A 20090-nucleotide genomic window follows, 5' to 3' on the forward strand; every position below is an offset into this window, starting at 1 on the left:
AGGGTCAAGGATGCTTGGATTTAAAAGCTCAGTGCAATGAATCCAATTTTGTTTGAGTATGGCTTCGGGGTTTTGTTTTATTTTGTTTTGTTCTGTTTTGACAAAACATGAGATCATCACCAGAAATAAATCTCCATTTTTAAAATCAGACTTTACATCTTCCACGGGTGTGGTCATGTTGTAATTAAAGCACATTGAGTTTCAACATTTTATTACGTAGCTTAGTCACAGGATGCAACCAAATGACAAACAGGAGCTCCTTGTGAACAGGTCCAAGCAGGAAGCTACTTAGCTGGCAGGGCTGCTATCAATAGATTTAATGAATCCCTCAATGAAACAATGCCGCACACTTGTGGAATCTACACACTTAAGGTAAACTTGCCGAATTCAGCTAACTCCATCTTTCTGATGGGTCAGGTAACCACCTCTGAAAAGAAACATAATTTAAGATTCCAATTAGCCTCAGTTCTCTGGATTCTGTTTGCTCCTTTGTTTCTATATAAATGGACATTTCCAAAGTTTGATGGATAATTTCAAAGTATAGTCAGCCTGCTATCCTTGCAGTATTCACTTGCAGTGAATTTACATAAGTAGTAGACATAGCCAAGAAATGCAGTGTATATAATCAGAAAAATCAATGAAACAAAAACAAATTTTACCAAGTTACTTTGGTGAAGCTCAAATCAAAAATCAAATCCACAATAATTTTTGAGCTAAACCATTTCTAACTGTTAATCAGTGCTCTCTCTCTCTCATTCTCTCCCTCTCTTTCCCTCCCTCTCTCTCTCTCTCCCTCCCTCTCTCTCTCTCTCTCTCTCTCTCTCTCACACACACACACACACACACACACACAGTTTACACACAATTTGAGTCTCACAATAAAATAATGATTGCTTCTGAGTAAACAGAAAGCTGTCTAGCATTCAACAATTGCTATTCTTGTAGAATGTGTAGCCAAACAACAGTAGAGCTCACAGTAAGAGAAAGGGTTAAATATTCCCTCAGTTCACTCTAGGAAGCAAGTTTCACAAAGAAAACTCTGGCTCCAGGGCACCTGGGTGGCTCAGTCAGTTGAGCTTGAGTGTCCAAGCTCAGGTCATGATACCAGGGCCATGGGATCGAGCCCCATGCTGGGTTCCATGCTGAGCGTGGAGCATGCCCAGGGTTCTCTCTCTCTCTCTCTCTCTCTCTCTCTCTCTCTTTCTCTCTCTCTCTCTCTACCTCTGCCCCTCTCCCCTGCTCTTGCTCTCTCTCTAAAATAAAAACAGAAGAGGAAAGGGAAGGGAAGGGAAGGGAAGGGAAGGGAAGGGAAGGGAAGGGAAGGAAAGGAAAGGAAAGGAAAGGAAAGGAAAGGAAAGGAAAGGAAAGGAAAGGAAAGGAAAGGAATGGAAACTCTGACTCACTGAAAGTTCTGTTTCTGAAGTGGCGCTTCTTTTCAGTATTACCAAAACCAGTCCAAAAAAATAATACATGATCTTCCATATAGGTTTGCTTTCTGGAACCCAGGATACCTCTTCTAATCCAATCCAATCAACACATTATCATGCTTTGGATTGCTGTACACAGTTGTGCAGATTGTGTACTGCACAAAGGTACCTGAGAAAGGAGTGCTAAAACCCTGCCCATGCTCCCTTGGAACTGTGCACTCTGTCATCAGTCTGCTTCTGTCTGAAGGATGAAGTTTCTTTTTCTCTGCACAAAGGAGCTATCCACCTTCCCAGGCTGTGCACTGACCCAAAAGGGTGGAGATGAGAAACAGCAATTTTTCCTGATTTTTTTATTAATGCCATAGAAACTAGCAGTGGCCCTGGAGGGCTGTAGCCCTTCTGCCTGCAACCTAGTGGGAACCCCAATATTAAATAAATAACTAGGACAGGTTAAAAGATAATTTCTTAAATTTAAATAATAGTATAAGCAGTAATCTGGGGTGGTCAAAGGAGGTCTATTAAAGGTGTGGGATTTAAGCTGAGTCTTAACTGATAAGTAAGATTTATATAGGTGTATATAGGACCTTTTAGTCAATAAACATTTATTAAGGACCTATTATGTGTAAAGTACTAAGCAGGGCACTAAGAATACAAAATAAAGTTTGACCTGTATCCTTAAAATGGTAACTGACACAGGAACTTATAAAGACATACATTATGTGATGAGTGCTGTGCGCAAGACTAAAACTGCAAAAGAAACACAGAGCAAAGACTGGCAGTTTGAATAGAGTCACATTCGTCTAAGTTTTGCAGAAAATGGTTGGCCACAGCAAACAGCAACTAGGCACCGTTCCAAAATGGGGTTCAGAAATGTGCAGAAGTATTTTTAAAATCAATTCTAAAATATGTTCACCAAGTCAAGAAAGCTCTATTGGCCTCTACAGTTGCCAGTCTCCTTTAATTTTCTTCTTCATCCACCTGTTCTCAGCACTTTCCTGATTGCAAACTATTTCATTACACTTCACAAACATAAACATTTACAAAGTGCTCCTTCTGTGTCATTAGTACATACATTTCCAAATAATTGTAGGAACTCACTCTGATATTCTTTCGCTCTGGAACCTGGCAATCATACCAGTGACATGCTAGAAAGGGAGTTTCTGGGGATATTAGTAGCATTCTAACTTTCAAACATTTTTGAGATTTGTACACTATGGGTCTCCTTGCCTAGTAACATGATCACAATCTGTCACCAAGACACACAAAATGCACTCAACTTAGAAAACTTTTCTTTTCTGGAAGTCCATTTGATCCATGGTATAAAGAACTAATTTATTCCTAAAGTCTACTCTAACTGCTGTATAGAACGGAACGTGCTTCAGGAAAACCTTTCCCTAAAAAAAAAATTAACTGCCCAAATATCCATTACCCACATGTCACTTATATTTTCATACAGTTAATACGGCTTTTGATTCTGAATGTCATTGTTGTGAAACAGATTTTACATCGACCTCATAGATGAAAGCACAAGTCTAAACTGTGACATAAAAGCAAAATAACTATCTTTAGGTTGTCACAATACGTAATTGTACCATATCATTTTAATTGCACATCCAAATTATGTATTTTATATTCAGAGGCAAAGGGTTCTTTGCCAGAGGTAAATGACAATTTGTGAATTATGAACAAAGTTTTACAAAGATAAAATTTAAATTATTCTTGTTCCTAACCAGACTAAGAACCAAGAATGTAGCCCCAAGTTCACATAATCACATCACATGAATTATTCTCTGTTCTCTGTAACTCAGCATCATAAGACCATCCCATCTGAGTGCTTCTTGTAGTGATATGGATGTAAATGACTGAAACTGTCCTGGTAGGTGGTTTGTAAGGACTGTAATTTACTTTTGATAGGTGTCATCTGTCTTCTTTACTATGCATTAACTATCATCACATTCCATCAAATAAAAATAAATTAAAATCAAAGTAAATTCCTCAAATGAGTGTACTAAGATTTTCTTGGCATCTTTGACCTCAAGAGATAGATCTTGACCTTTATTAAGAACATTTTAACTGTGTCTGTGGGAGAACATTTCCGCAAACAGCTCAACAGCCATAATTAAGGGTTAAGGTAACACTGGGGCAAAGAATCTCTGGCTACAAACTGGAATAATACAAACTACTCTTATGGGGGGTGTTGTCCACATGCAATCACTTGAAACTCTGAAAAGGACAAAATGAACGTGATCATGTGGGATAAGGCTGTTACTCAATCTAGTGGTTTTCAAACTGTGTGTTCTGGGCATCCACAGGCTTCTGGGCCCCCTCCCTGCTTCAACTAGAGCAGGCCAGGTTTTATCAGCTCTATAAAGTATAATTCCATACAATATATATTTGTAAGCAGTATAACATTTCTTATTGGTTTGGAGACCATTGCCTTACTTAAAATAACCATCATGTGATACTTACCTAGCACAATCAACCTTATTTAAATTTTGTTTAAAATTCGAAGATATTTAGATTCCAGTAGTATTAGTTCTAGCATCCTTTTAAAAAAGGCAAAAGTTCTTTTTACTTGCTGTCATTTTAATTGTGATGTAAGAGAAAGAAGTCTCAGACAATACAGAGTTCCCATTCTTCTCACCATTTTAGGCACAAATCCCCAATAAGTAATTATTAAACAAATAGTTTACACAAGTAGATTAGATATATAGGGAGAACAGTTTTCTTCAGGAAGAAAAGGAGAAACTCAAACTCTTTGGAATTAATACCTAACACTTCCTACATAAGACATGGACGGGGTGCTAGCTAAGTCCTCTCCAAAATTTACGCATCTCTCATTTGCTTTTTCTCAGGCTCAGGATCCAGGATTATAATTCTTTCATGCAAATTCAAAGGGTTTTTTCCCATATGATAAAACATAAATATTTATCATCTTGTTAAAGTTGACAAAATTTCAAGTTAGATCAGTGAATTTTGTGCATCGTATTATTGGAACAAGTAGTTTTGTACTAAACTTAGGTATCTGGAACCGGGGAGGTTCTCAGAAGACAGAAGAGGTACTGGGTGGGCAAAGCAATAAGTGCTGACCACACCACTTAAGACTAACACCGAATTAGTTTAAGACACAATAGCAATCTCTTGTTTTGCCCCTCATTTCAATTAATCCCACACAAAAAAATTTTGGAGCATTTTCTGTACACTGTCATTGGGATGAATAAAAAAATGGCTTCAAGGAAGGAGCCTTTTACTTCAAAGACAAAAGATGTACACCCATTAATCAAATAAGTAATAGTTAGACATCACGTGATAAGATCTCTGTACAACTGCTAGACATACAGTGTAGGTAAGCAGAGTGCTGCATGATTCTGAAGAAAGAGAGCTCTCTGAGGGTGAGGATGGGGGGAAGGACAGAGATTTTCACAGAGAAGGAAGAACCTACTCTAGAACGTGCAGGATAAACAGGATTTAGATACATAAAACTGGCTTTGGAAGGGGGTTACAAAGGGTGCAATGAAGGGAAACACCAGATTTATTCAGGTAACGCAGTGAGAAAAAAAATCATTTCTCTTTACTATGTTCACTATTAACATTCATAAGATTTCAAAGTAGTTAGAGATTTAGGAAATTATTGATTAAGAACATCTTTATGTTTCCTGATATCAGAAAAAGGCCTTAAGGGAGAAATGGCTTCTAGATGGAGTCAGCAGCGGAAAAGAACAGGAAGAGATGAAGAAGCAGAATCAACAAGACCAGCACCAGATCCAGGTTCTAGAACAAAGCATCCTCAGGTACAGCCCTCACTGACCTACTCCATAACTCCCTTTATTTTGACTTTGCCCATGTTGCATGTATAAGATCCATTCTTATTTTTAAGGGCATAATCACATCTTCATTTGGATTTCTAATAAAGACTAAGGCAACACCAGAAGATGACAGAAATTTCACTGTTAATGCCACCTACACATAGCAACACATGATTTATTTTTTAAATACATACTGGTGACTTACCCAAAGCTCTCCAAGCCTATTTCCTCATCTAAAAAATGGTAGTAACAATATCTATCTTTTACAGTTGTTGAGCAAATTAAAAATATATGTGCTAAGCTACTAGCACCAACTGGCACATAAGGGGTAGTCAAAAAACAGTCCTTATTCACAGCCCCAGCCCTTACTCTCACCTTAGGACAGGTGACAGTTCTCTGGATGTGTTTACACTGTGTGTCCATCACCCTTCTCCCGGGCTCTCCCCAGTCACAACCATGTTTTGGAAGAGAAGACATTGTAGGAATACTTCACTAGCATTTTCTCTCTTCTACCTTCCCAATTATTTGGTCCCAGGTGTTGACCTCACTTCTCAATGTCCTTCCCTGCCCATCACCCACAATCAGTACCAAGTCAGCAACTTGTGATATAACAAGTAAAGCTTTTAAATTGCCTTGGCTTAAAAAGTGATGAACATGAAAAAAATATATATATTGAAAAGCTCGAATGGAAGATTGGGTTATTAGTATTACCACAAAATATAGATAGCATGAAAGAAAGAGACGTGGGAAATGTCAGAATCATTTTCTAACCCACACACAGAAAAAAGATGGAATTTCTTGTGGTATAATAATGACAATAATTTAAAGCCTATGGATCTTTGAAATAAATATAGGTAGCTTTCAAAATCTCACTCACTGTGAATTTGTCCTCTTTAGTGAGAACTATAGGAAAGACCTGAAAGGTAAAAATATCCACTAGCTGTACAACTACATTTTGCCCATCCTCACCACACTATACAGACAGATTGCATTAGGCCTTCAAATTGACAGCATGGAAAAAAGCTTCCTTTTTTTAACTGTTTCTCACGTTACTTGCCTAATTTCACACGCTTGTACATTTAATAGCTAAAATCACTGACTACTCATCCTTATTCAGATGTTTTTTTAAATTAACAATTCTTTAAAAGTTATATTGTAATCATTGAAGTGTTTATATTTATAAACCCCTCGGTTGTTTGCTCAAAGATGTGAAGTGTTTCTGAATGGTAGATAACAATTCCTTAAAAATAACTCAATAAATCAACTCTACAGTTGGGAAAACTTGATCCTTTGTCAGGCGTCCCTTAGCAAGAGCTTCTTAGCAAAGTCTGGCTTAGCTGATGATTACTTTCTCGTCCTTAGCACAGAACCCTTATCTCTGAAGGAGTTCTGAATTTAATCCCTGCATACCCTACGCTCTGCAGACATATGCCTGCTTCTCTTCAGAGCCCCCTCTTATTTAAGAGTCTTTGCCCATACTGAATACCTACAACTTTTTCTGCACTTGATGATAACTGAAGTGGCTAACAGACTCAGACGCATTAACAAGTTTGGGCAGCACTGTAAGTAATCCCAGAGAATTTACTAGGGTTCTACTGATTGCTTTCAGACCTTGCCTGAATGCTCTGAGAAGCACATAAACTTCTAGTGGTACCGACCATGGCTTCCCTAGTTAGAGTTCCTATCTGACCAAAAAAAAAAAAAAAAAAAGGAGGAGGAAGAGGAGCAGGAAGAAGACAAACCATATTTACCAGCCATATTACCTGCCAGGTACTTTACAGATTATCATCCCATCTAATCTTCATAACCCTGTGATGCATTGTCATTATCTTCACTTTTGGCACATAAGGGGTAAAGAATTCACATAATTACAAAGTGGTGGATCAGAAACTCATGACTACCCTATGCTACCTATAAAGTGATGCCACACAGCATTTTAGACCACACACCATGGTCCGAAAACCTGTTATCTCTTACAGGAAGTCTTTAAAGCATGTTCTGACCCTTGGTTCTCCTTTCTCCAAAGAGCTCCTAGCACTCTCCGGATCTTCTTTCATGTTGCTCTCACATTACACAATTCTGGCATCTTCTGATGAGTTTATTTATTTTTTTTATTTTCTGTTTTAATTGAAGTACTGTTGACGTATAATGTTACATTAGTTTCAGGTATACCAAATAGTGATTCGACAGTTCTATACATTACACAATGCTCACCACAACATGTACAGTCACCACCTGTCACCGTACAATGTCACTGCAATATTATTGACTGGATTCCCTAGGCTGTGCTTTCATCCCCGTGACTTCACTACAACTTTGTTTTAGATCTTCAGGATTAGGTTCTTCAGTCATTAGGTTAATGACTAACCATAAGTGCTCCTTTATTAGCACCAAATGATTTTAACCCCCAAATATAAAATAACAGGAATGATTTATTTTTAAATGGCCTTGTGCCATTGACAAAGCACTTGCACTTCCATTAAGTCATTTCATTCTCACAGCAATCCTAGAATGAAAGCATTAACACCTCCATTGCATAGAGGAGGAAATAGGCTCAGAGAGGATAAGGGACTTAATTAAGGTCACAGAGCCATTAAAGGTAAACTTGGGCCTCAAAGCAAGTCCCATTCAGTGCTCTCCTGCTATAAAACTAAAAGAGAGCTGTGGGTGTACATGTTCTGGAAATAGTAAAACATCTAATACCTCGTAGCAAGTTGCTTTGTTTAAGGAATGGTCCTAAAAAAAATGTATTTGCAAAGAGTTCGTATCAAGAATTTGCATTGTTGTGATGCACGAAGGCTGTTTATCTCGTTTAAATTGTGCAGGGAACAGAATGTTCTGAAGCAACATACAGAGACAAAATAATATCTGTGCCTTGTCTGTATTAAACAGCCTCCACTACTGCCCAGCATTAAAGAAATCATGTCGCCAAAGCAGCTTTACCTGATAACTGAACATTTTCTTCTCAGATATTTCTACAACTGCTAAATAATCAGGTGCATGTTTTTAAATTCAGTGTTTCTCCAAAACAGCTACCCGCAGTGCTTAAGAAGCTTTTATTACCAGCTAAAGAAAGTACATTTTCCCGTTAGCTCCAAGAGGCAACCAAGTCAAAGGATGGAATTGAACTAGACAGAGCCACCCTTCTTCCCTAAGCAGGGAAAGCATCCCAAACCCTGAATGACTGTTTATCACTTGACTTAGGTGCCTGCTCAAGGGTGACATTTGCCACCTGCCAGGCCTCTCAGCTAGAGGATAAGATTTTAACGGGAACATCAAAATAGAAATGCTGCTATTACCTCAGAGTCTGCAGCAGGGCCAGACTGCTCCTGAAGTTTTCATTCCTACTACTACTCCCAGTCTTGTGAGAGGAACTGAAAGAGCATGGCCTTTGGCATTCAAATCCCTGCTCTGTCAACCACGGTACCTATAAGCCTGACATGTTCTCTCATCTCTTTGGGCCTCAGTTTCCTTGTCTGTAATAGTGGGACAATTATAGTGACTTCACAGGACTTCATGAGTGATCAGCTTGGAGAGTACCTGACACATGGTAGGTGTTCAAAAAATATTAGACCCTAGTCCTTATTAGGAGTCAAAAATAATTAGAAGAAGGACACTGCCTGGAATTTTATCTGGGGATTTTTATCTCTTGGCCAAGATGTCTCATTTCTTTATGCCAGTACAAAGAATCTTTTCCTTTGAGTGAACTGAGATTACCATGCAATTAGAATTCTTTCCATTTGGAAATAATGGATGGGTTTTCTTTATGACTTGAAGACTAAAACGCTCACAATACTGGTTAATTTTTACAGAGCATGTGTTATAGACCAGGCACTGTGTTCAACATTTCATATAGATTATCTCACTGAATTCTCACAACCACGCTATGAGGTAGATTAACACTTAATAGGTGAGAAAAATGACATTTGTAGATGCTAACTTGCCCCATCGCATACAGCTAAAAAATTAGGACTCAGGATTTAAAATCTAATTAAATGTCTTAATCATAAAAATAAATTATGCCTCAGATCCTGTAGAAAATTTTTATAAAAGTTAAATCCTGTAAATGCTACCCTTTTACAGCACTTTTAATTTCCAACCCATGTAACGATTTCACTCTCTTATATGCATAGATACTCATATGACTCTCTGCCATATTAAAAACTCAAAGCTTCCCTGACTCACACATAACCTTTAAGTAAAACATGTCTGCTTATTCATCCTCTCATTTTCTTTCAGAACAGCAACGTTTCAGAAAATAAGTAGGTTTCCATGGTTTTTGTCTCTGAGTCACATTCTTAGCTTTGGAACAATATTAGTGGGTATTTTGCCTGTGCCTTAGGAGGAAATGTTCCCAGGAGTAAAATGATACTGAACATCTCCTTCTGAATCGCTTTGCTTAAATAGAGTTTCAATTTGCCTCCCAAATGAGCCCTGTTCTTACTGTGACCACTGAACCATTTACTACCTGATTGTAGGCACAGGTGCAAATCCAGCACCGACCTCTCAGTCCAGACACCCATGTGTACAAATTTATAGGCTGGCTTAGAATTCCTGTTTTGTCACGTCTGTTGCTTTCCTCCATCCAATAGCCAACACCCATAATGAGCACCCCCTCCAAACACCCTCAGAAGCATCCAAAGGAGCTGTGTCGTTCACATTCTAGATTCCTCTTTCCTATGTGGCTGCCCAGCTGTCCTCCCTCTGCCAAAATGCCTTGCATCAAGTTGCCCTCCAGAGGCTTGCTACTTTTTGAACTATGTCCAAAGACCTCTGACTTTAATTGGAGCACACAGAGTGCCTGACAGAAATGTCATAAGCATAAAATGCAAAAGGTTAACTGCCAGGGAGAATGATGTAAATGCACTGCCTTCCCTTTGAGAAGGATTATCTACTTATGATTAAATGTTCTCTAGTAAGGATTTTTTTTTAATATTCCAAAGTACCCTTCTGACCCTCTGCCTTTCTTTAATGAGCTTTAATTTGTCTCCAAATGGTAGACACTGCCTGCCCCATAAGGTACTAATATGAAGATGCAGGAAAGATTGGATTTCTGTGTGATTGTATGTCATGAGAAAATCTGAGGAGCGGGTCATTACTGCAGCTGCCACCATCCCACATAAGGGAAGTGCCACTACAAATGGAGATGCAATATTAGGAAATGCACTCTGCTCAAGATCATATAAAGCAGTAATCTACTCTGTTAACTCAAAAAATAGCAGGCAAGATTCAGTTTCAAAAACAGAACCCAAAGGATCGATGGAGAAATATAAAGGCTAAATGATTTTGATGCTGGTTATAGTTTATCAAAGTTCAGCTCGCTGTGATTTCTATCCAAATTCAACCCCCTACCTAATGCTCTCATCTACCTGTGCAGGCCAACTGTACCTTAATGAAACTGATGTCTCATCCAACACAGTGAGGAATGCTGCATGAAAAATGTCACATTCTGACCCAACTAGCCATATCTAACATCATATTGTGGGAGAGGCACAAGCTGCTCTTGTGACAATGTGAGAGAGAGAAGAGAAAGGGGGAAAAGGCACACAAAAAAAGAGAGAGAGGGAGAGAGAGAGAAACCCACCATTTGTTTCTTCTTCTTAAATCTGCTGTTGCCTAGAAACACTTAAGAAATTATTCTGAAGCAATTATATGAGTCAAAAGCATTCCAAGCATGTTTTTCACTTTCCATATTTGACTAATTGGTTTATCAGATTTGCAATAGTTCATCTGTTGTTGTTTTTAATTTCCCAGATATTGTGATTATTTTTAACTCAGGAGATTTTTTTAATGTAACAAAAACAGCAAAATAAATCAAATTTCCAGCATAAAAAGAGGAAGAAATCTAACCCCCAAACCCCATCAAAAAAAAAAAAAAAAGCCTAGTACAATGCCTAGCACATAATAGGAATACCTGTGATTATGTAGCTTAAAAAATGAATGAATGGGAAAATATGGATGATGGATGATGGATGGATGGTCAGACTTGAAAATACCATCTATTAAAGGGTCCAGCTAAAGACTAGACAATGACTTGAACATTAATGAAGTAAAAATGAAAGCCTTGAAATTCTTTAAAAAATAAAAAAGGATAACCACCCAACTATCTTGAGTCAAGGGCAAAGTCCCATGACAGTGGTTTTTGAGGCCATTGTTGATGACGTGTTGTAACACCTCACCCTCACTTCACTTTCTCATCTTTCCCCTCTTTCCTATGCTCTTTTATTTCCTTATCCCCCACTTCCCAGCATCCTCTGTGATTCACACCTGCCAATCTCATCCATAGCTTAGTAAAAATAGGGTTAAATGATTACTCAGCATAAACACCCCCACCCCCACCAGGGCTGTGATAGTCTAAAAAGTAGATTAGAATAACACCACTCCACTGCAATTCAATAATAACAGCTACCCTTTATGCAGCATATATTATATACTCTGAGCATTACTCTGAGAAAAACAATTCTCTGAGGAAAGTCTAATTAGCATTATTTTACATATAAGGACACTAAAGCACAGAAAGCTATAAATCTAGTAGCAGACAAGCCATGAGTCACACATAGATCTTTCTGACCCCAGACCCATTCTACCAGGACTCACTCGGTTCATTCTTGATTCATTTCAATGAAGATTTATAGAGAACCTGCCACATCGAACCCATCTTTGTCTTAAGTAAAGGAGATTGAGATCATAAGTGCCTCAAAGCAAATTTTTAGTTATGTTTATTTCTCTTTAGATCCTTTAACTTTTCAAAGTGATTTTACATTATTTCATTTAAAACAATATTCAGTAACTTGAAATACAAATTTAAAACCACTAGCATGGACATCATAAATCTTTGGCTGTGTTGACATGAGTAATGAAGGAACAAAGGAGCAAATGAACAAAGGAGAAAGTGGGAGAGGAGTAATTGTCACAAAGAATGTTCAAAGGCAGAAATTCTTTGTACAATATGCTACCAAAGGGCCTAGGTTTCCCCATTCTCCAAGACTGTCCCCCACCCCAGATCTATGACTAAATTTATCAGCTCAGGAAGCTTCCACATACACCCCTTGGAATGCATCTTTTATCTGCCACAAGCTAAGTGTCACTTAGCCCGTTTAGACCACCCCAGGCTAACTGGTCCTTGTTGGTTATTCTATGTTATATTAAGATTGGAATTCACATTTATTGGTCTTCAAATAATAGAGTCCTGTTCTTGGTATCAAATATGAACAATTAATACTAGAAGCAAAGCAAAAATGAAGTGGATAGAAAGTTGAAAATATAGTGGCTGCTCTATAATACTGTTGGAAATAAATGTTAAGGGTTACAAGGCATACAGCCAGTAATTATTTCTGAACAGAGAGAGTCAATGGCTGCATACATCATTGAATATGTTTTGCCATTTCATAATATGGTAACAAGTAATTTATTCACTAAAAATATTTTCCCCTACAACTTTTTTTTTAAAGAAAAAAAAGCTTTCCAAAATCATGGATAAGCACATCTGCAGCTAACTTGCCATGTCCTGGCTAAGGCACCTCATGGCACCTATGTATGTAGAGGTCAATTTGAATTATTATTAAAACTATTTAGCTCAGGGTGCCTGGGTGGCTCAGTCAGTTAAACATCTGACTTCAGCTCAGGTCATGATCTCATGGTTCATGAGTTCGAGCCCCACGTCAGGCTCTGCACTGACAGCTCAGAGCCTGGAGCCTGCCTCGGATTCTGTATCTCCCTCTCTCTCTGCCCCCCCCCCTTTCTCTCTCAAAAAATAAATAAGCATTAAAATTTTTAAGTTTAAAAAAAAATATTTAGCTCTATTAAGTATTTATCATGTACGGCAAGGCTCTCTACAGGCTCTAATTAAAAACCACACACCCAGCTTCTGTCCTACCAGAGCACTCAAGAAGCCCATAACTAACCAGTCTACCATACCACACCAACCTCCAGACTGTGCATTTATTTGCATTCATTTGAAAACCTTGTTTGTAACCTGCCCATGAAAGTGACTGATTCTCTGAAAACCAGTTTGGCCTCTTATTTTTCATGGAAAATTAAAGCCTTAATTTACAAAATATTGTTCTGATGAAGAGCATTTGCTTTTCTACTAAATGATTATCTTCTAACATTATCTGCCTACATGGCAGTTTCAACTCATGATAGTATCATCTGCCCATAATATAATTATTAATATTTACAGAGTTATATTAGGAGATGAGATTCACCCATGCAAAAGCTGCTCGCATGTAACTATAAATTATTCAGCTTTTCTAAACATCTGCTCTGTTCCCAATTATCAGAGCCAAGTGACACTTGTTTCAATGTCACTGCTGGGCTAGCTCTCTGCTTCTTGTTATCTTGAAGCTGCTGTGTCGCATTGTTCCTCCTGTTCTTAAATGCTCAGGATTAGAGGCAATAGATCTGGCTTAGGCCAAACTGAGTGTTTGTTGTATGCCAAATGCCCTTTAATTCTCTGGCATGCTTACCCACAGCATGTGATTGTTTGCACTAGTGGGTTAGATCTTCCTTATTACACACATGCCTGTTGGCAAGGCTGATTGTAAGGCAATTCATGTCCTATGTCTGTGCGTACAAGTATTCTTCATCTTTTTTTATTATATAGTTTTATTTCAGTTTGGTGAGTAAAATGTGCCTGACATGTGTTAAGTGCTTAAAAAAAGTGTGTTAAATGTTTGATGAAATTTATCAGACCCCTAGTTTTAAAAATAAAACACAAAAATCAACCCACCTTCTACTAGACTACATATTCTCAATTTTATGACAAAATAGAGTTTGATATTATCATAAAGCAAAGTACCTATAAAGATAAAATATCTTTAACCTCTGATCCATCAATAATAACTTATCTGCCCATTACATATGACCAACACACTGCAGTCAAGATTACCTAATTAAAGTCATCAACTACATATACTTAATAGTATCTGTTAGAGTTCCAAAGCTATTCATTTTAATCAGTCATAGTTAAAAAATAAAAGATCTTTCTTTTATCATTGTAAACCTTAGCCACTGAGCATTAACTAGCTAACATCAATATAAACCATGTCAGATTTGGTAGATGATTTAGAAACATGTAGCTTCTTCAATCACTAGATGCAAAGCTGATCTATTTTTCTATTTTTACTGGCTATCTGAAATGCAAGGTAACAATGAGTAATTTTGCAAATCAAAGAAAAAAATCTCATAAAGTTGGTTATGCAAAGGTTCATCCCCATAAGGTGATGCAATAATTAGCATACTGATTTTGATGCTTTAAAAGATTCTATAACCGCAGCGGCTTAAACAAGATTAGAACATTCATTTCTCTCACACCCATAACAATCCTAGCTGGGAGACATTCAAGGGAGAGAGAGAAGCAACATCCCATGAGATGATCTAGAGACCCTCCCTGTTTCTTTCTGTCTTGCTTTGCTGCTCCCTAAGTGATACTTCTGGTAGGATGGTCAAAGACAGCTCACTGCCACAACATCTGCATTCCAGTGTAGGAAAGAGAGGATAAGTGGAGGGCAAACAGTTCTATTTTAAAGTTATGACCTGAAAATTGCAGATGTCACTTCTGCTACTATCCTATTAGCCAGAATTTAGTCACATGACACCATTTAAATGCAAAGGAGACATGGAAATGTAGTCCGTAGCTGGCGAGACACATGAGACTCAAGGACTTCTATTACTAAAAAGAACAAGAGAAATAGATTGGGGTGAGGAGATTTCATTTACAAAATAGATAACATTTGTTAATTAGACACCATTCCCATAAATATTATGAAAATTCTAATAATCCTGGAGTACTATTTTGGTTTCTTGTCTAGACCTGTATTTTTAAAGGACAGGTGTGTCCCTAAAGCTATATTCACACCCACACTCGCTCCAAAATCATTGATATCAAAGTTGAAGAACAAATCTCCAAATAGACCTGGTAGGTTTTCTTTTTTATTGGAGTTGTCATAGATGGCCCTCCTTTTCCTACCAGAGTAGGAAGAGAAAGGGCTAACTAATCATTATTGAGTAATTCCTCTGTGTCACACCCTGTGGTAGAGGCTTACAAAAATAATTTTATTTACCTCCTTAAGACAACCTTTTGTGAATACTATTATTATCCACCAAAGAAGAAAACTGAAGCTTGGTTGGGCTAAATAAGTAAGCTAAGTACATTAGCTTTCATATGGGCTCACTGTCTTGTTTCCATGGGTAGAGCTGAAAACAAAAAAGTAGACCTTCACACAAAAACTCACAAAATGTAGGTAAACCACCAGCCACCTCCTGTTCTCCCAAGATTCAGTGGGGAAAAAAAAGGAAAGAGAATCTGCACTTAAGGGAAGAGTCAAAGATTACAACTGCTCACCACTCCAGACCAAATTCAACATCTGCTGGAGGTGAACACATTCTGAGAACCTGTGAGTCCCAAAAGAAACTGAATCCTTCTTTGTCTAGCTTGGATGGGGTCAGTGAGGTGGTCCTAGCAATTCCATCAACTAATTTCAGAGGTATATCAGTGGTGGCACAACCTGGACCAAGTCCTGCTGATTCAGACCATCCCAGAGAAATGATCACTGGGCCATCTCTGGGTGTAGTCCTGGCCTTTAATAGGCTCCCAGCCTATTACAGCAAACAGCTCATCAGTCCTTTGGGAGTGTATAGCCAAAGTCAGTCATAAACTTAATTTCAAACACAGCATCAGTGATTACCTTCAAACTACAGTATTATAATCAAATTACATCAGCCAGCTTTTATTTAAGACCTAAAACTTCTATTACTTTGAACAGTCTTGTGCCCAAACAAAGAAAGGCTGGCTATAAAGTGGCCACAGCTTATGGAAACCCCAGACTCTGAAACAGAGACTGTTGTAAGAACCTCTACCAAAATCCAAACTCAAACAACCAAAAAAAAAAAAAAAAGAAGAAGAAGAAGAAGTGACAAAGCCTTCACTTTAATCCTGGTCACACTGACTTGTCCACTAAGCAGAAAAATGCCTAGTATAACAAAATTACCCTAATGAATACCAGGACAGAAATATTACCTTTGTATATAATGGGTCAGCACTTTTACATGTGGCCAAACCCCAGCTACGATTTCAATCTTCTGTTTCTTTATTATGACAGGAAGTAAGAAATCCTTTTATACTGATGAGCAAAATGAGTGTTGTGTCTAGGTTCATAAGAACCCATTTTTTAAAGTTTTGTTCCCATAGTGGTTAATTAGAAAGTTGTTAACAGCTCAGGTTCTGTCAGCAGAGATTTGATTTCGAATTCTGTCCTGCCACAAGCTACCTGTAAGCCTCCAGGCCGGGGGCTATCAAGGTGCCCAGCTTGCTTATCTGTCAAATGGAACTAATAATGGTGCTCACGGGGGTTGTTGGAAGGACTAATTAGGCCAATGCCTCATACGGTATAGATACTCAATACATTTTAAATGTTGTTATAATTGCTAGCAAGTAAAATGATGGAAGGTAGAACATTAACTCTTCTGAGTCCTGGCCTTTTTGGCCCCAGTGGTAAACTCCATTAGATTGTTAGTCCTTGTTAACTCCACCAAAAACTGAAAGAGATAAATGGACACTTAGCAGCAGAAAAATTGCCTTCTGAAATAACCCCTTCTTGGTGCATCCAGCATTTATGTGCTGTCCTTTTCCTAAGACAAAAAATTGCATGTTGGAATTGGATTGGGGACATTATCTCGTGATGATTAAGGGAGGTTATTACTAGAACAGTGCATGAAATGAAAGCTACCTGCTTTCACATAGGGAGCTCTTGAAAATAACCCTATTTTTCCCCAGCAAATAGGCAGGGAGAAGAAAGATTCCAATAATGGATAGGATTACAAATCCTTTTTCATGTACTCTGCTTATCTAAATTGGCACATGATGCCTGCCCACCCTCTCTCAGAAATCATGAGAGGTGCTAACTCATCCATCAGGCCCCGCCTAACAGCCCAGGAGGCACCAAGAAGGATATTTCTCTTTCTCTGCTGCCTGTTTCTCGTCAAACTGAATCAGCATTTCTGGGAGCTCAGTTCCCATTCAGAAAGGTAATACCTTGTAAAAATGGGCATGGCAGCACTTATGGAAATTCTAACCCATCAGCTGAGAGATAAGCAGGTGAAGGTTAGAAAGTTATTCCCTAGTGACCTCGCCAAAAGCTTTCCATGTAAAAAAAATAGTTTTACATACATATTTTTATTTTTATATATACAAAACTAAAGTTTTATATAAATACACATAAGTATGTTTATGTGCAGGTGTATATGGATGAATATGCATACAAATATATATACATATACATGCACAAATATGTATACATATACATGTATATGTATATACATACATATACACACAGATACTACAGATATATGTGTATATATATATACACAATATACACACACACACATAAATATTCCCCAATATTTCACTTATACTTGCTAAATTTTTCTCTCTACTCAAAGCTTTTGGAAAAGGATTACATATGAGTCCCTAATTTAAGCCCTGAATTTTTCTGAGCTTTAAATAAGAGTTGAGTATCCTCCTAACTATGAAGAGTCACTGAGCCAGAAAAAGAAATTAATATAGATATACAGAGAAATTGGAAAAGGAAGTTAACCCAAATGGTAATATTAAATAAAAATACGGATGATCAAATTTATTCAACAAATAATAGTTTGGATTCCATATTATGTAAATGAGAAAAGAGAAACAAAGAGGAAAAAGTAAAACTATCAGAGAGACAGATATTTTAAAAATCCCTTATGAAGCATGTATCAAGTACCTACTATACCAGCTGGGCATTGTTTTAGGCTTCCCAACCTCAGCACCATTAACATTTTAGGCCAGGTAAGTCTTTGTTGGGCGACTGTTCTGTGCATGTAGGATGTTTAGCAGCATCTCTGGCCTCCACCCACTAGGTGTCAGTAGCAGTCCTCAAGTTGTGACAACCAAAATGTCTCCAGCATTGCCAGATGTCCTCACGGGGAAATCACTGTCAGTGAGACCCACCATGCTAGAGATACAAAAATAGTGCCTACGTACCAGTTGCAATTTTTGTTTTATGTTCCTTAAGAACAGGCAATCCTCAAAAACTTGGCACATTTTCCAGGGAGGAGGCACATTTCCTCCTCCTTGGTGTGGAGGTTGTTAGACCTCCTCTTCTTCCATTGCCGGACTGCCACCATGCTTTCCCCTCTCAGTTCCGACCCTGTGAGGGGGAGGCTGGCCAAAGCCAGTTCCATGCTCTGTTACTCTTTCCTGGGTTTCCCGTCACTTCCACTGGCATTCTGATCTGTCAGAATGCTTTTCTAGAACAACAAATGTGTAACATTTTTCTTTTGATCTTATTTATATTGTCCATAAATAATATATAGAAGTATCAAATCAACATATAAAAATAGGATATAGAGTTTTGCATTTGAGTGAGAATTTTAGGAAATGCTCTGTATCACTAAGCATCTCCTGTAGAGGTTTGTGATTCTAAGTAATTAGCACCAAAAGGATTCCTTCTTATCCTGTGTAACAGAGAGCGGGCTGTAACTAAATGATAAAGAAGAGAAAGGGGGTGTTCGTTTGTTTCTGTTTGGTTTTAATAAACATGCCTGATATGTCATTTGACTGCAACCTCATATTAATGCATCTTTCACCCAGTGACTTGAAAACCTTCAAAAACATTCATTAGCAGATACTTTGATGAGGTTAGCAGACTTTCAACCTTGTATTCTTACCATATTAGTCTAAAGACATCCATGAGAATTATATGGCATTACATTACCCATGGGCCTCTCTACAGAGGAAAACAACTATAAATGCCAGTGCATTTCTAATTCCCTGAGATGTAATTGGCCAAACAGATCAAGAATCTATCTCTGTGCCCCAGCTACAGAAAGGGACAGAAACTGGAGGAAACTAGCTTTTGCTGAGTGCATGCTATTTCTTTAATTCTTTATTAAACCCTATGAAGTAGGAACATTGCCCAGATCTCTAAATGTTTAATTGTTCCAAGATTCAGTCCTTGGAAGCCCTGACTTTCTAGGAAATCTTATCCACGCCTATGGCTATACATACCAACTCCCAAATTTACATTCAAACCCAGACTTCTCTGAGCTCCCAATGTTTGTGTCTGTTTTCTCCATGTCACCATTGACTATCTCGAAGTTACCACATCCAGCACCAGTCTCTTTCTTCTCCCTCCCAGATTTCTGTCCGAGCAATTAAATTCATATCTTTCCAATTATTCACAAACTTCAGACTCACCCTCGACATCTCTCTTTTTCTCACATCGCACATGTAATGTATCAACAAATCCTGGCAACTCTTCCTTCGAAATATTTCCAGATTCTAATCACCTCTCACCCTTCTACCAGCAACCCCCCTGAATTAAGCCATCTTCTGTGAAGTGTTACAACTACTGACCTCCGTGGTTTGCCCCTCCAGCCTATTCTCCACACACCAGCCAATGTGATTGTTTAAATTTCAGTTCATGACATGTTTTGTCTTCTGCTCAGTATTCCCTGTGGTTCCCCAAAGGCCTTACCATACATTAGGCCCCATATGATCTAGTCACCTGCCACCTCTCTGACTTCATTTCTTACCACTCTGCTTATTCCCCGTGCTCTTAGCCTGAGTTTTGTGGTTATTATTACCTCTCCAGAAAGCACTTCCCCTACCACCCTCATGTACCCTTCCCTCGCTTCCTTCATATCTCTGCTTAAATGACGCTTTGTCAAGTAGCCCCTCCCTGACCACACTGTGCAAACAGTGCCTTCTCCCCAGGCACTCTTCATCCCTTTACCCTTATGTTTATAGTCCTTATCCTACTTTATCCTACTTTTTAATGGAAGTATTTTTCTTCATAAATAAATGTGTGTATATGTA

The 20090-nt window shown here is 38.2% G+C and overlaps 1 protein-coding gene across 1 annotated transcript in view; it reads left to right on the plus strand.

Moving 5' to 3' along the window:
• PALMD (palmdelphin) overlaps positions 1-20090 on the plus strand; it is a 49735-nt gene that overhangs the window by 18393 nt on the left and 11252 nt on the right. Inside the window, exon 3 of the mRNA XM_007093643.3 lies at positions 5094-5218. Within this exon, the coding sequence (XP_007093705.1) occupies positions 5094-5218 (125 nt within the window). The remainder of the gene's footprint in view (positions 1-5093; positions 5219-20090) is intronic.

This window comes from Panthera tigris, chromosome C1 (assembly GCF_018350195.1).
Source record: "Panthera tigris isolate Pti1 chromosome C1, P.tigris_Pti1_mat1.1, whole genome shotgun sequence".
NCBI lineage: Eukaryota > Metazoa > Chordata > Mammalia > Carnivora > Felidae > Panthera > Panthera tigris.